Source organism: Sander vitreus, chromosome 10 (genome assembly GCF_031162955.1).
Source record: "Sander vitreus isolate 19-12246 chromosome 10, sanVit1, whole genome shotgun sequence".
In the NCBI taxonomy this organism is placed as follows: Eukaryota; Metazoa; Chordata; class Actinopteri; order Perciformes; family Percidae; genus Sander; species Sander vitreus.
Window position 1 is genome coordinate 14420987 of NC_135864.1, and position 13273 is coordinate 14434259.

A 13273-nucleotide genomic window follows, 5' to 3' on the forward strand; every position below is an offset into this window, starting at 1 on the left:
CGACTGCTGGCTGTAGCTTCATATTAACCACCCAGACATCCCTGCTCTTGACTCCATTGCAGGCATAACATCATTTTTGAGCTCATGACGTATGGATTGTCTGTGTGTGTGTGTGTGTGTGTGTGTGTGTGTGTGTGTGTGTGTGTGTGTGTGTGTGTGTGTGTGTGTGTGTGTGTGTGTGTGTGTGTGTGTGTGTGTGTGTACAGGTAGCACTGAAGGCAGTGTGGCACATCCAGCCCATGGCCAGGCATGTGTGAGCACAGAGCCGCATACACTGCAGTGAGAGCCCTGAGAGGTGAAGCAGGGGGGCGGTGGCTAAGAGGGTTTGCCGGCCAATACCGTGCAAGCACCAGTTACCATGGGAACACATTGATTATTTAACAATTTGCCCTGTACTTGCCAAGGTTCAGTGGGAGTCTTTGTGGCTTTACTGTCCTGAGGGTCTGCAGCCAAGTGAGTGTTGTATGGTGCAGTGCCACCAGGATATGATACACATCCACCGTGATACTGAGAGACAAGAGACAGACACACGCAATCTCAACTGACAGAAGAGCAAGATGATAGATTGATGAATAAAAAGCTATTATGAACAGATGGGTGAATGAGACGAGGGAGTTAGAGAAAGAAAGCACTTTAGCGAGTGAATTTTCCTCGCTCCTGGTGGTCATTCGGGACTTGTTGTAATGATCTCATGCTGTGGAAGCAGTCTGGGCTCCTTGTCATTGTGTGTTCATCAGGTCTTTGTGTCCAGTATGCTCACTTGCTTCCATGTCTCAGCCTACGTGTGTGGGTGCCCATATAGTGCCAAAGTTACTGTAACCCTGAACGCTGCATTGCAGTTGGGCAGAAGCAAATAACAACTCTCTTTGAAAACATCCTTTAATGATTGAATTAAAACAAACTTTTATGGCAATCATATCCAGATTTGGTTTATTGCTTGACATATCTGTCAGTCCCACACGTACTAATTAATGTGCGAACTGTATCTGGTTCGGCTCTGCTCTCTTCAAGACAATACAATAAAATAATAACAAAATAGACAAACTGTACACAAAATAAACATATTACGTATATGTGATAAAACAATAAGCACATAGTATACGCCTCTCCACAGCACCTGGCCTCTTAGGAGCCCTCCAGAAAACTTTAAGTACTTTCTCCATTTTATAGCGAAGACTTTCAATCTTTCAAACGCTGCCACTCTAGCCATCTCACAAGCCCACTCTTAGATTGAAGGCAACCCTTCATTCTTCCATCCTCTTAGAATAATCTGTCTGGCTATCATTAAACTAGTTTAGACCCAGCTTCTTATGTGCTTTTCTATCCCGCTTAGGATTTCCTAGAACAAATAGCCTTGGGCTGAATGGAACCTGGCTCCCTGCAGTCAGACATAGGTTACCATGTATCCCGGTCCAAAATTTCTGAACCTTGTCACACGCATGACCACATTATTAAGAAAAACATTACTCCTCTTGCTGCTTTAGGCACACCTGGCAAAAGCTCCAGGCATTAGTAATAGCTAGCAAGTCTTCCAGCCCCGCCTAACTAATTTGCGGATTGAGATCCAATCACAAGTGGGCAGAATGGAGATAAGAAGAATGCTTATTACCATATGTAAATGCAAAGGCCCGTGGATTGGATGTCATTATCCATATAAATCTAGAGACAGTTCATATGTTAATACCAGGTAAAAATGAGGTTGTTGTGTCTAATTCTCAGTCCTTGAAGGCTAGTCCAAGTCAAGTGACACGTCTTCAGGCATATACCAAGTATTTCAGGTCTCTGATTTCTGATCATAATGGCATTTCAACATTTTCCTTTGAAAGCTGATAATAGTGTTTACTCAACAGAGACTTTGTCCTTTCAATGCAGAGGCATAACAATTAAAATCCCACGCTGTTTGGCCATGTACCACCTGTCGTATTCTCTTTGGTCGTTCCAGGATTTTACCACATCAAGTCCTTAGTTTTGAAACTTAAGTCTGACTCAAGTCTCCAGGCTCAAGTCTACAGCTCCGGCACTGTACCCCATCTGCAGCCTTTTTAGTGCTTCACTTTCTGAATCTCTTCAAGTTATCTCACCATATTTACCTGCAACACATTGACCGATATTCCCATCTCCTCCTGGGTTGACATCAATCTGTAAGAGGCTGCTTTTGTTTTCACCTCTGTGATCTTCAACCTGCCAATCCATATACTGTAAATTTGTGTATGTCCTCTGCCCGGCCTCTGGTTATTGTAAAGGTAAAAGCAGGTTACCAGCAGTCCCAAGGAGGGAGGGGTAATCCAGCCTAATCCAAGATACCTGAGTAAATAGCTAAATGTTAATCAAACTCATGTTGAGATTACTCATGTTGAGATTATCTTCCATTATTCCTTTTTGTTTGCTTGTAATGTGAGATTCAGATCGAGAGATTACGCAGCACTCCCAGGCCAGGATAATTCTGCTGTTTTCCACGACTGATGGGTTTATTGTCTTACAGATGGACTTGTAGGTTCAGTGATCCCATTGGGAGGCATTTGTCCACTATGATACTTATGTTCAGCACTGCAGGCTTTATACTGTAACAGGTGTGTTTTGTCACATGTGGCCTCAGTAGTGGATTCAGTAGCTTAGTCTGTCAGTCACCAAGGGACAAAAGTAACCAACGTATTCCCCTGTGTTGCCCTCAGGCTGTTCCATCAATTCTTGCTGTATGTGCTTTGGTTTTATTCACAATAGACTGTCAATAACATGGCTGCTGTGGACTTTGCAGTCGTAATACAGATGTTTTACTAAACCCTCTGTTATCAGTTGGGGTCTAAGATGAAGGGGGGGGGGGGAAACGCAAAGCATTCATGAGAAATGTGCAAACACAAGCACAGACGCGAGCATCTGTTAGCCCATATGCAGATTACAATGGAGGCCTGATTATGCTGACTGGGGGGGGTTGTAGCCACAGCTGTCCAGAGTCATAGCACATCACTACTGAGAGCGGGTCAAATCTACAACTCCTGTTTATCTGGAGAGCAACCTTCATTACCAGGGAACTCACTCAATGAGAAGTGGAGAAATGAAATGACACCTGCACACAGCTTGTGAGGTGATGATTTTGATGAAAGGATCAGATCTTTTTAAGAGTGTGTTTCAAGTTTCCGTCTTCAGTTGCAGCCTCACTGATTGAAAACCCTTCAGTGCCTTTAAAATACTGCGCAAGTTGTGTAATAGATGTTTTAAAAAGGCCTTAAAGGTGAATTGTTCATGGAACAATTTGAGGTTGGCATTGTGATGCTTAGTGTAGGGTTGGGTCATATGATGACACTGTGCATGAACAGATTTTGCTATGCTTTATTATACCATTATGAACAGGACTGCACTGGATTTTTATATGATCAATTTGATGAAATGGCTTGACTTGTCAGGTGTTTCATTTTCTGTATTTACCAAAGACAGATGTTCCAATCTTTTTATTTCAACTAAATAACAGTTTCTGAATGGATTTTAAATATACACATATGTATCACAATGTAAAATTATAAATATCATGAGGATTGTGTCTAGAGTGCTCATTGTATAGTATATCTATCGATATATATTGTGATAAAGTAAATTTTCTGGAAATTCAGTTGGGAATTTTACACCAATAATTACAATATCTGGATGGGATTGAGCACAGGGTGATATTGACAAACTCCTTGTGATTTTTTTTTAAAACAAATACCACTTTATCAATTTATAACTACAAGGACACTCAGCAAGCGCACACCTCCACCAAGACTATGCCCTATCTCAGAATGTTAATGAAAGGTAAAAAAATAACTGCCCTGTGATGTAATGGGTTCTTCCTTGGCCCATGCTACACCCTTCCACCAAGTTTCAATGTTTCCGTAATCCTGCTGACAAACAAACAACCAAACAAACAGAAAACATAACCTCCATGGCGGGCCTAACAATATAACGTGGGGCTCACTAATGGAGCTTTTGAAACACTTTCAAAATAATTTGTAATGTGGATACAATGAAAGTATCAAGTACAATAATTCTTTCTTAATTTTATTAAGATGGAACACTCAAACAATGAAAGCAAATTAAATCAATAAACTGGAAACCAGCCTTAAAGCCCTTTAGGAATTAAAATACATTACCATAACCAAATCCCAAATAAAAGTGAATCTTATTTTACAATATGGTATTATGTTGATTTTTGGCCAGCTCTTCATCTGTGTACATCTAATATTGTACTACAGGCTGTCAATCTTTGACAGATATCATTGCAGGCAGATCCACAACATACAAGCAAATGGCACAATAGCACAGTTCAAAGGTAGTCATCGTCACATATCACAGACTACTTATGTTATCATAACATAAGTAGTGTGTGATATGTGACGATTAGAGCTGTAACAATTCCACATTTTGCTATACAATTAATTGTCTCAGAAATAATTGCAATTAACAATATAATTTTCTCTTTGAGTCAAATTTAAAAATATTTATTTATGTATTAGTTTTTCAAACAAAGTAAAGTTTTAAATGAATCCCTGGATACATATTTTGCTTATATCACTGTTATGTGACCGAGATAATGTAATAACACAATTACACAGCCTATAAAGTGAACCTCTTTATTATCATAAAACATTGTAATTTTACAAAATTAACATACAGTTGCCGGTAGAACATTTATCCTAATCAAAAAAAGTAAAGCACCAATAATCAGTTATATAATTACAATTTGGCATATCTAAACAAAATCAACAATTACGATCAACAGTCATACCCCTTAAGCTAGCCTTAGCTAATGTTAGCAATTAATAGCGGTCAAACAAAGAAATTATGATTACGTAAAAATATTGCGATTAGACAATTCTTTAATAATGGCAACAGGCCTAGTGACGATTCAGGAAGACGATCACAATCAGCTGCTTGGACGCAGGCATATTAAGACATAGCCGAGGGGGTGGGATTGGGTGAGGTGGGGGAGAGCAGGGGTAAGATAGGCAGCTAGTGATTTTCTACTCAGTGTCGGACCTCAGGAAGTGTGAAGTCCCAATGCAGCGTCGTCAGCATCCCCTCACCCACACAGCTCAATCAAATCAATACAAAGTAGACAGCCAGGGTGCTGAACTAGAAGATGGCCATCAAGCTGCTTGTAAACCAACCAGTGTCTGTCCCTGCACGCTTCGGCTTCTCTGTTTCCACTCTGGCAGCTTTCCTCACAGGTCTCAGCGTTTCCGGACTCTCTGCAGGCCTTAAATGGAAAAAGAAACACCAGGTGGCACAATAGAGCTGAGCCTGAAAGTTAATTGAACTGTGTAGCTAATATGTAGCACTTATGGTTGGGTTCAACTGGGTTTTCAAGGCTGATACTGATACTATGCGTCAATATTGCCAATAGGCCATCTGCATTTTACATTTGACCCTTTTCATGTGTCCAAAGAAATACATAAAGTAATGTGTCTCCCATAAAATAGTATTCATGCTACAGAGGGGAGCATCTGAAATAGCATTTAGGGTCAAGAAAACGCTCAGCTAAAATCCATATATTTTTAGTTGACAACATAACTATTAAATGACTGAATGATTAAATGAGGAAAGATCAGAATATATTTTCTTTAATAATTGACTTCAGCCAAAACAAGTTCCTTCCGAGGCTGTTTTGCAGAAGCACCGTTGCTCCTTGACAAGACGATTGTGAATGTGATTGGTTTAAAGAAATGCCAATTAACCAGAGGTCGTTTTTCTCCTATCCCGGAATGCTGTGTGGACTAGCCAGACCCTCCTTCGCAGCTCTGTGGAGGAAGGTCTGGCAATGCGAGACTATCGATTAATCAACTAATCCTTCACATATAAAATAAAACTGACCCACTTAATTATAGAATACAATAAGACAATTTAGACATTACGTTTGTCCCTCTAGTTTTCTTGTATTACATGTAGCCTGTCATGTTAACTGAATGGTTACCGAACCATGAAATCATGCGTTTTATATGTGATACTACATGGTGTTATTTCTGTGTGTGTAATGAAAATGAAAAGGATGTGTGGGATAAACATATTTTCCCCAACGGCTGGAACCAGAAGCCGGTTTATTTTATGAGGTGACCGCAGGACGTCCGGCTGTGGCAGTTAATAAACAGCGGTCTCTCTGCCCCAGTCCTCATTCTCAGTCCTCACACCTTTTCAACATCCCCACACACACAGTTTCATCCCCAAGGAGATTCACCGACTGTTCCCATGGCATCCGTTCACTTTGCTCCCAAGTGATAGTGTGTGTACCGCATTACGTCTGTGTGCTGCCAGCCTCACACACTGAGATAATGTGTATCTCCTCATATTCACAGGCCAACCCTCCCCCCATCATCGTCAACGCAGACTCACTAGATGCAGGCCCTTATGTAAGTATCTGTTCTCTCTTTTTCTCTCTCTCTTTCTCTGTACAGTATATATCTCTCTCATTCACACTCCCTCTGTGTCAGCGCATGAGCGTGTGTGTGTGTGTGTGTGTGTGTGTGTGTGTGTGTGTGTATGAAAATGCCTCCTCCTGGTAGCTACGTGCTGTTTGCTATGTGGACTGACATCCATTATCCTATTGACCCTGCCCGTTTGTGGTGAATGAATGTGCATTTTGCAGTTAGATTTAGTGTCACAGTGCATTTTAGAAAGAAAGACACAGCAAATCAGAAATTGGTGGTGGTATTTTTAGTTAGTAAAACAATCTGGTGAATGTATTTTTCTGTATATTTTCAACAATCCTATTCTCCACAGTTCTCTGTGTTCAGTCTGTACATAAGTCTACTCTGTGTTATATTGTAAAGGATTTAGCTGAAACGTTTGCATGCTTCTCTTTTTTTCTTACTACATTTTTTTGAAAGTGACATAATTCAGGCTCAGGGATGTAACTAACCATTATGCTTTTTTATTTTGACAGGTAAATGGCAGTGATGGGATGTACAAATATGAAGAGATCATTTTAGAGAGGGTGAGCTTTACCATTTCTTTCCACAATTTACACATTCCTCTTAAATGCATTTTCTGCATGATGGATGAATTTCTTCCCACTAGGTGGTGGTAAGCAGCTCAGTCTTCACTCATTGAGCTTAAAGAACATGAAAACCAAAGAAATGTTTAATTACTGTACATTTATAAGAATTGCATGTGATGCTGTATGCAAGTGAAGTTATACTTGTTACATCACTGCAGTAAGAGTGTCTCAAGTGAGTATGAGCACAGAATAATGCCGGCAAGGCATAGCTTTTTACATAGTCCTGATGCACATGTCATCAGCAGACGCCAGAAATGTAAAGTGCTCTCCTGTTCAATTGCTCAGCAGGCACCACTGCACTTGAGCAACGGTTCAGCTTGTAGTAGCAGAGCTATATGTTTCTGCTCTCACTATTCCACCCACATATAGATGCACCTCCAACCCCACGGTAGATGCACACTATATTGCTGCCCCTTCCACTCTAAGTGGCATTTCTGCATGCAGAAAGCTTAAATAAGCTATGCGAAGTCACACTTTAAAAGGTCTGTGGGTGTGTAACATTTGGTGGTAAAGCCCAGCGTACTCCTCACAGCTCCAGAGCAGCACACTGGGAGGCCTCAGCCTCCCTCTGTCCTAATTTGTTGTGACTGTTACTCATTAATTATAGAAAATAATAAAGTGAGGTCTTTTCTCAGCTGTCTTGTTTGCTGCCTGTCTCCGTGGCCACAGCTGTCAGATGCAGCAGTGTGCCTGGACCCACTAGATCCAAATGGGCCCTGTGTCATTTCAGGGACAGGAAAGATGGGAGGTGGTAGCTGAGAGTGAGAAGATCTATATCATGTAATAGAAATGAAACTCAGCTCATCTTTACTTTAGATCATAAATCCACTGTGGACACAGGGCATTTCTAGCACTGATGACTCTCTGTAGGTTGATGGAATAAGCGTGACATTTTGAATTAAGTGCCCTCTTCTAATGAAATGCATGGCATTATCATTTGTCACATGCAAGGACACACACACACACACACAAACACAAACACACACCTGTCCATGAAATTGGACATCGGAAATGCCTGGTGAAATCCCCAGAGTAGTTTGCATCGATCATGTGTTCTTCTGAGATACCAATACACTTAAGAGCCACATTGCACTGACCCTGAGCACACATTGGGTGCATCACTTACATCTAAGTGTATGGGTGTGTGTTGTTGTTTATGGTACCACACTGAAAATGCCAATCATAACCTGTGTGCAGGGGAACTCTGGCCTGGGCTTTAGCATTGCTGGAGGAATAGACAATCCCCACATTCCTGATGATCCGGGGATCTTCATCACCAAGATTATCCCTGGAGGAGCAGCTGCTATGGATGGAAGGCTGGGGTAAGTTCCCCTCCTCACCTGGTCACCCTCCCTCCCTCCCCCCTCACCTCGCTCTCTCCTTCTACTCTTTTCGAGCTCCTGTGAACCCTCTGTCCTCTCTTTAGTCTAACCTCCCTACTCTCTTCTTTTAAGCTCACCGCCATTGTGTCCTGCCAGGCAGTGATGTGTGGGAGGCAGAGTTTTTACAGCCCTCTGCCCCCAGGCTCTCTGTGTTGGAAAACCAAAGCCTGAAACATGCAAGAATTATGATATGAAGTGCCTTTTTATGTGCTTTGGAGGCTTCTGATTACATTGGCCATGCTAGGGTCTCTCCCTGCCTTTGTGCAGTGCTGTTAACTGTTGACGGACAGGGTAGTGTGTGTGATATATATTCAAACTTGTCCCTCCACAGGGTGAATGACTGTGTGCTGCGTGTGAACGAAGTGGACGTGTCTGAGGTGGTTCACAGTCGGGCGGTGGAAGCCCTGAAGGAGGCGGGGCCGGTAGTGAGGCTGCTGGTCCGACGGAGACAGGCACCACCGGAGACGATTCTGGAGGTCAACCTGCTGAAAGGGCCCAAAGGTCAGGGACACAACCCACTTATCAAACACTAAGATAGAAATATATACGTCAGGGCACCTGGATAGCTCACCTGGTGGAGCGTACGCCCCATGAACAGAGGCTCAGGGCCCTATTTTAACGAGCTTAGCGCATGGCGCAGGTGGGTTTAGGCTGTGTCCAAATCCACTTATGCTAGTTTGACAGCGGAAAAAGACGGTGCGTGTGCCAGGCACATGGTTTGGCTTTGGTTCCGACCTGCGGCCCTTTGCTGCATGTCATTCCCCCTCTCTCTCCCCTTTCGTGTCTAGGCTGTCCTATCAAATAAAGGCCTAAAATGCCAATAAAAAATGATCTTTAAAAAAAATGTAATCAAAAAATAAATATATATATATAAGTCCATTGTCACGCAAGCTTTTTGAAGATGAATGCAATAATACTGAATAACCACAATACAGAGATTAATTGACACATTTGTAGATAGGTACTTTTTCAGTGGAGGCAGCCCCAGGCCCCCAGACATGGAATATATCTAAAGGTGATACATGTATTGACTATCTGACTGTGTTTATTACTCAACCAGGGCTTGGATTCAGCATCGCCGGAGGGATCGGCAACCAACATATCCCAGGAGACAACAGCATCTATATTACCAAGATCATAGAAGGAGGAGCTGCCCAAAAAGATGGACGGCTGCAGACTGGAGACCGCCTGCTAGCTGTACGAACCTCCCTCTGACTCAGTCACATGAATCAAAATAAATCCAAAATAAATTTTAGATCCTCATATAGTTTGCAGGCGAAAAAACTCAAATTCAGCTATAGTTGTTAGTACTGATCACAAACACTTATTGCTTCAGCTGCACAGATGACTGAATGTTTCTGGAACATGTTAAGTACACTACATTATCTGGTTGGTTGCCCCATCCTGTCATATTAAGCAAAGCACGATAACACACATCAGCGTTTATGACTTTGTGCATGATCAATAATCTACCATTTGGGCCATAAGGTGGGACAATAAAAAGGCCCATCAGCTGGGCATAAGAGTAAGAAATATAACATTTGTTTAATTTGGTGCATCACTGAGCTCTCATTAATACAAAATGTGTAATACAACATGTTGCCTTACTGATCATTTTCTCGCTGTTAAAATACAAATACCAGTCAACGGTTTTTAAACACTGTATAATATAGGACATTTTGTTATTTTATTGTATTTATATTATTTTATTACAAATGACTTACATCTGATTAGGCAAATCGTACAGCATAAATGTGGTAGCTGTAGCCAGCGTACTACATGTTTTAACATGCTGTTTATATGCTTGACCCTTCCAATGCAGCAGCTTTTAATTAAGCACTAATTAGAATACGAACAATGAAAAAATAATGGCACCCACTCTTATTATTTACTCACGTTTTTCTGTTTGTTTTTAACTAATTGCAGCAGCTTCATAAGATCATTTTTGCAAACTGCTAAATAAAAATAAATAAATAATAATAAAAAACACTCACATTAATAATCCCATTGGGAACTTGCCAATTAAATACAAACTCAGACATCATTGTGGCAGTCAAATGTAAGTTCACCACAGAGAAAAGGCAAAGCTCATACTTTGAGAAATGTTAAGTGTCTTACAGAGTTATTTGTTGTCTTACATTACAAAAGGCATCAAATCAAATTCAGAGCACCTTTAGAACCTGTACTGACTGATTTTGACCTATGTTAATGCTGCGCAGCACACCAACCTTTCACTCTGCTGTTGAAATGAACTAAAATCTCATAATACCTTCAAGCTATGATTCATTATTGTGTTGGCTGGTGTGATGGCTGGTGTGATGCGTGATGTTGTCACAGTGCAACAAAGACACACGGTGTTCAAGTTTTGATACAAGGATTTTTTTCCTCCTTTCTCTTCTCAACAATCATCACATTCAGGTGAACAACATCGTGCTACAGGACGTGCGTCATGAGGAGGCAGTGGCTGCGCTGAAGAACACCTCTGATATGGTTTACCTCAAGGTGGCCAAGCCAGGACCTGTGCACCTCAACGACATGTACGCCCCTCCAGACTACTCCAGCAGTACGTATCTACCTCTTTTTGTTGTTACTAGTCGTGGTGCAAACACTGTCCAAGTCTACATTTTATATTCACTAATCCATAATCAGCCGGCTCCAAAACTACAACAGGTTTATTTATATAAAATGTTTGACGTAAGATGAAGGGTGATTTAGTAAGTGTGGGTCCATGTTAGAGCGTTTTGCACTGGGAATCATCTTTTTATCTTTATCAGAAATGTTGAATTTTAGTGTTGGATCACTGTTCTCTCCCCAAAACTGCTATGCCCAGACACCCACATAGTCAATGTAGTGAATGCTTGCACACACACACATACACAATTCTACCCACAGCAACAACAAGCACAGTTCTCTGCCTCCCACTGAGTGTGGATGGTTTCTCACATCCCACCTGCTCATGAGAGCCCACGATCTTGAGCTGCTGCTTCTCAAATTTCCACAGAATAGTGGTTTAGTATTAGAGGTAGCTATTTAGAACTTTTTTGTATGTTTTACAGTAAATGTTTGCAGTTGTAAGGGTTTAAGCGAACCCTTAATGCAGACTTATCCCCACTCTGACACTATAACCCCATGATCAGATGATCTGGATTTGAAACGCTTGTTTAATGCTCTGCTGCCTCCATCAAGAATGTAAATTCAGGGGAAAGATTGTTTTTTTTATCTTTTGCGTGCATGCACAATACACCAACTTTTTAGAATATATTTTTCCTCTTAGGTGGTAAGAGGGTTGACAGATTTAAAACAAAATCAGGTCTAGATTACTAAAACATCTCTGTTCACACATTAGTCAGTGAAGGTTGCCTATTGTGCAAAGATAAGCACAGACAGAGAACAGAGACAAGAGATGATTTTGCGTGTATAAAAAGCCAAATTCCTAAATGTCATTTTGGTTATTTGAAGAAAAATTATGGTTTCACACAACCTGGGTCCTATTTTTGTAGTTTTGGCGACCATTCCTATTGCTTGCATAGTCATTGTCCTCACCAAGTTAATTGCGAAGATCTGGGAATGCGGAGACATTGCTAAAAAAGAGGGGTTAGATAAACAAACAAAGAGAGAAAAGGAAGGCAGACAATTATAACTTAAACTGTTGCCATTGTTTTTCTTAATAAATTGGTTTAGATAAACTGGCTAAACTGTTACCTCCTTTACAGTTTGTCTTCGTGCTATGCAGCGTTCCTGTTGTGCCTGTGTTGTAATCATTCTTTTTTTCCCCCTATTGGCCTGGCCCTCCCCCCAGCCTTCCCCACCATGGTGGACAACCACGTCAGCCACAACTACATGGGCGCAATGGAACCCAAACCAGTGTACCCGCCGCCCCAAGTCACCCCGTCCAGGTACTCGCCAGTTCCCCGCCACATGATGGGGGAGGAAGACTTCACAAGGTAGGTTACAAACTGGTTCCTTCATAAATCACTCTCCTCGCATACATACTGTATGTATATATATATATATATATACATATATACATATCAACTAAAGGCCATTTTGCTCTTATAGTAGTAAGTGAAGAAACATTGTTGTGGAGCTAAATTGCAGAAGACGAAATTACAGACTTTGAATATTATTTAAAGTTTTGCATGGGTTTCTCTTTGCGTCCATTTTGTTGGTTTTTTAAAGGTGTTGTCATGGTGTGGTTCATTTTGATGATAATGAACGTACAGCAATTTGAATCACCCTTTATGAAGTGTTTTATGAAGCAAAACAATGCTTTGTTTAAATGTTCAGCTCACCAGGGCCCTGGTGGTGCATACTGTATTATAGCTTGACAGTGTGTGGTGGCAGTGTGCTGACCAAATACTTTGCAGAGAGGCCTCTTGTTACTTTTTGTACTTGTTATGACTGTGTTTTAACCTTTGACCTCCTATCCAAGTACTGGATCAGAAGTAGAATTCATAGAGGCTTGATTGGAGTGCCCCACAAGGCCTTGAGTCATCTTAACCCACAGCTTGAGGGAAAAGGCTGTATTCTCCGTGTGTGTGTGTGTGTGTGTGTGTGTGTGTGTGTGTGTGTGTGTGTGTGTGTGTGTGTGTGTGTGTGTGTGTGTGTGTGAGAGACATTGCATGCAGGCGTTTATGCGTGTCTGTGTGCTATGGAGTGAATGTGGACGAGTGTTTGTCATGTGGCCCTGTAATGTCCTACAAGCTGTCTACATGACTTGTATGTGTATTGTCGCATCTTTGTTGGTATGTGTGCTTTATATGTGTCCTACACTTGTCCCGTTCACTGTGATTCCTGTACCCCACAGCAGAGCTGAACCTATTTACAGTGTCATCCACAAACCTGGGGACATCAAGGTGCCCCAGGC

The 13273-nt window shown here is 41.5% G+C and overlaps 1 protein-coding gene across 1 annotated transcript in view; it reads left to right on the forward strand.

Annotated features, from left to right (window-relative positions):
* The window catches only part of dlg3 (discs, large homolog 3 (Drosophila)), an 86761-nt gene that overhangs the window by 47749 nt on the left and 25739 nt on the right, over window positions 1-13273 (forward strand). The window contains exons 5-11 of the mRNA XM_078260394.1: window positions 6324-6377; window positions 6911-6961; window positions 8222-8346; window positions 8738-8907; window positions 9467-9603; window positions 10825-10969; window positions 12206-12350. Coding sequence (XP_078116520.1) covers window positions 6324-6377; window positions 6911-6961; window positions 8222-8346; window positions 8738-8907; window positions 9467-9603; window positions 10825-10969; window positions 12206-12350 — 827 coding nt within the window. The remainder of the gene's footprint in view (window positions 1-6323; window positions 6378-6910; window positions 6962-8221; window positions 8347-8737; window positions 8908-9466; window positions 9604-10824; window positions 10970-12205; window positions 12351-13273) is intronic.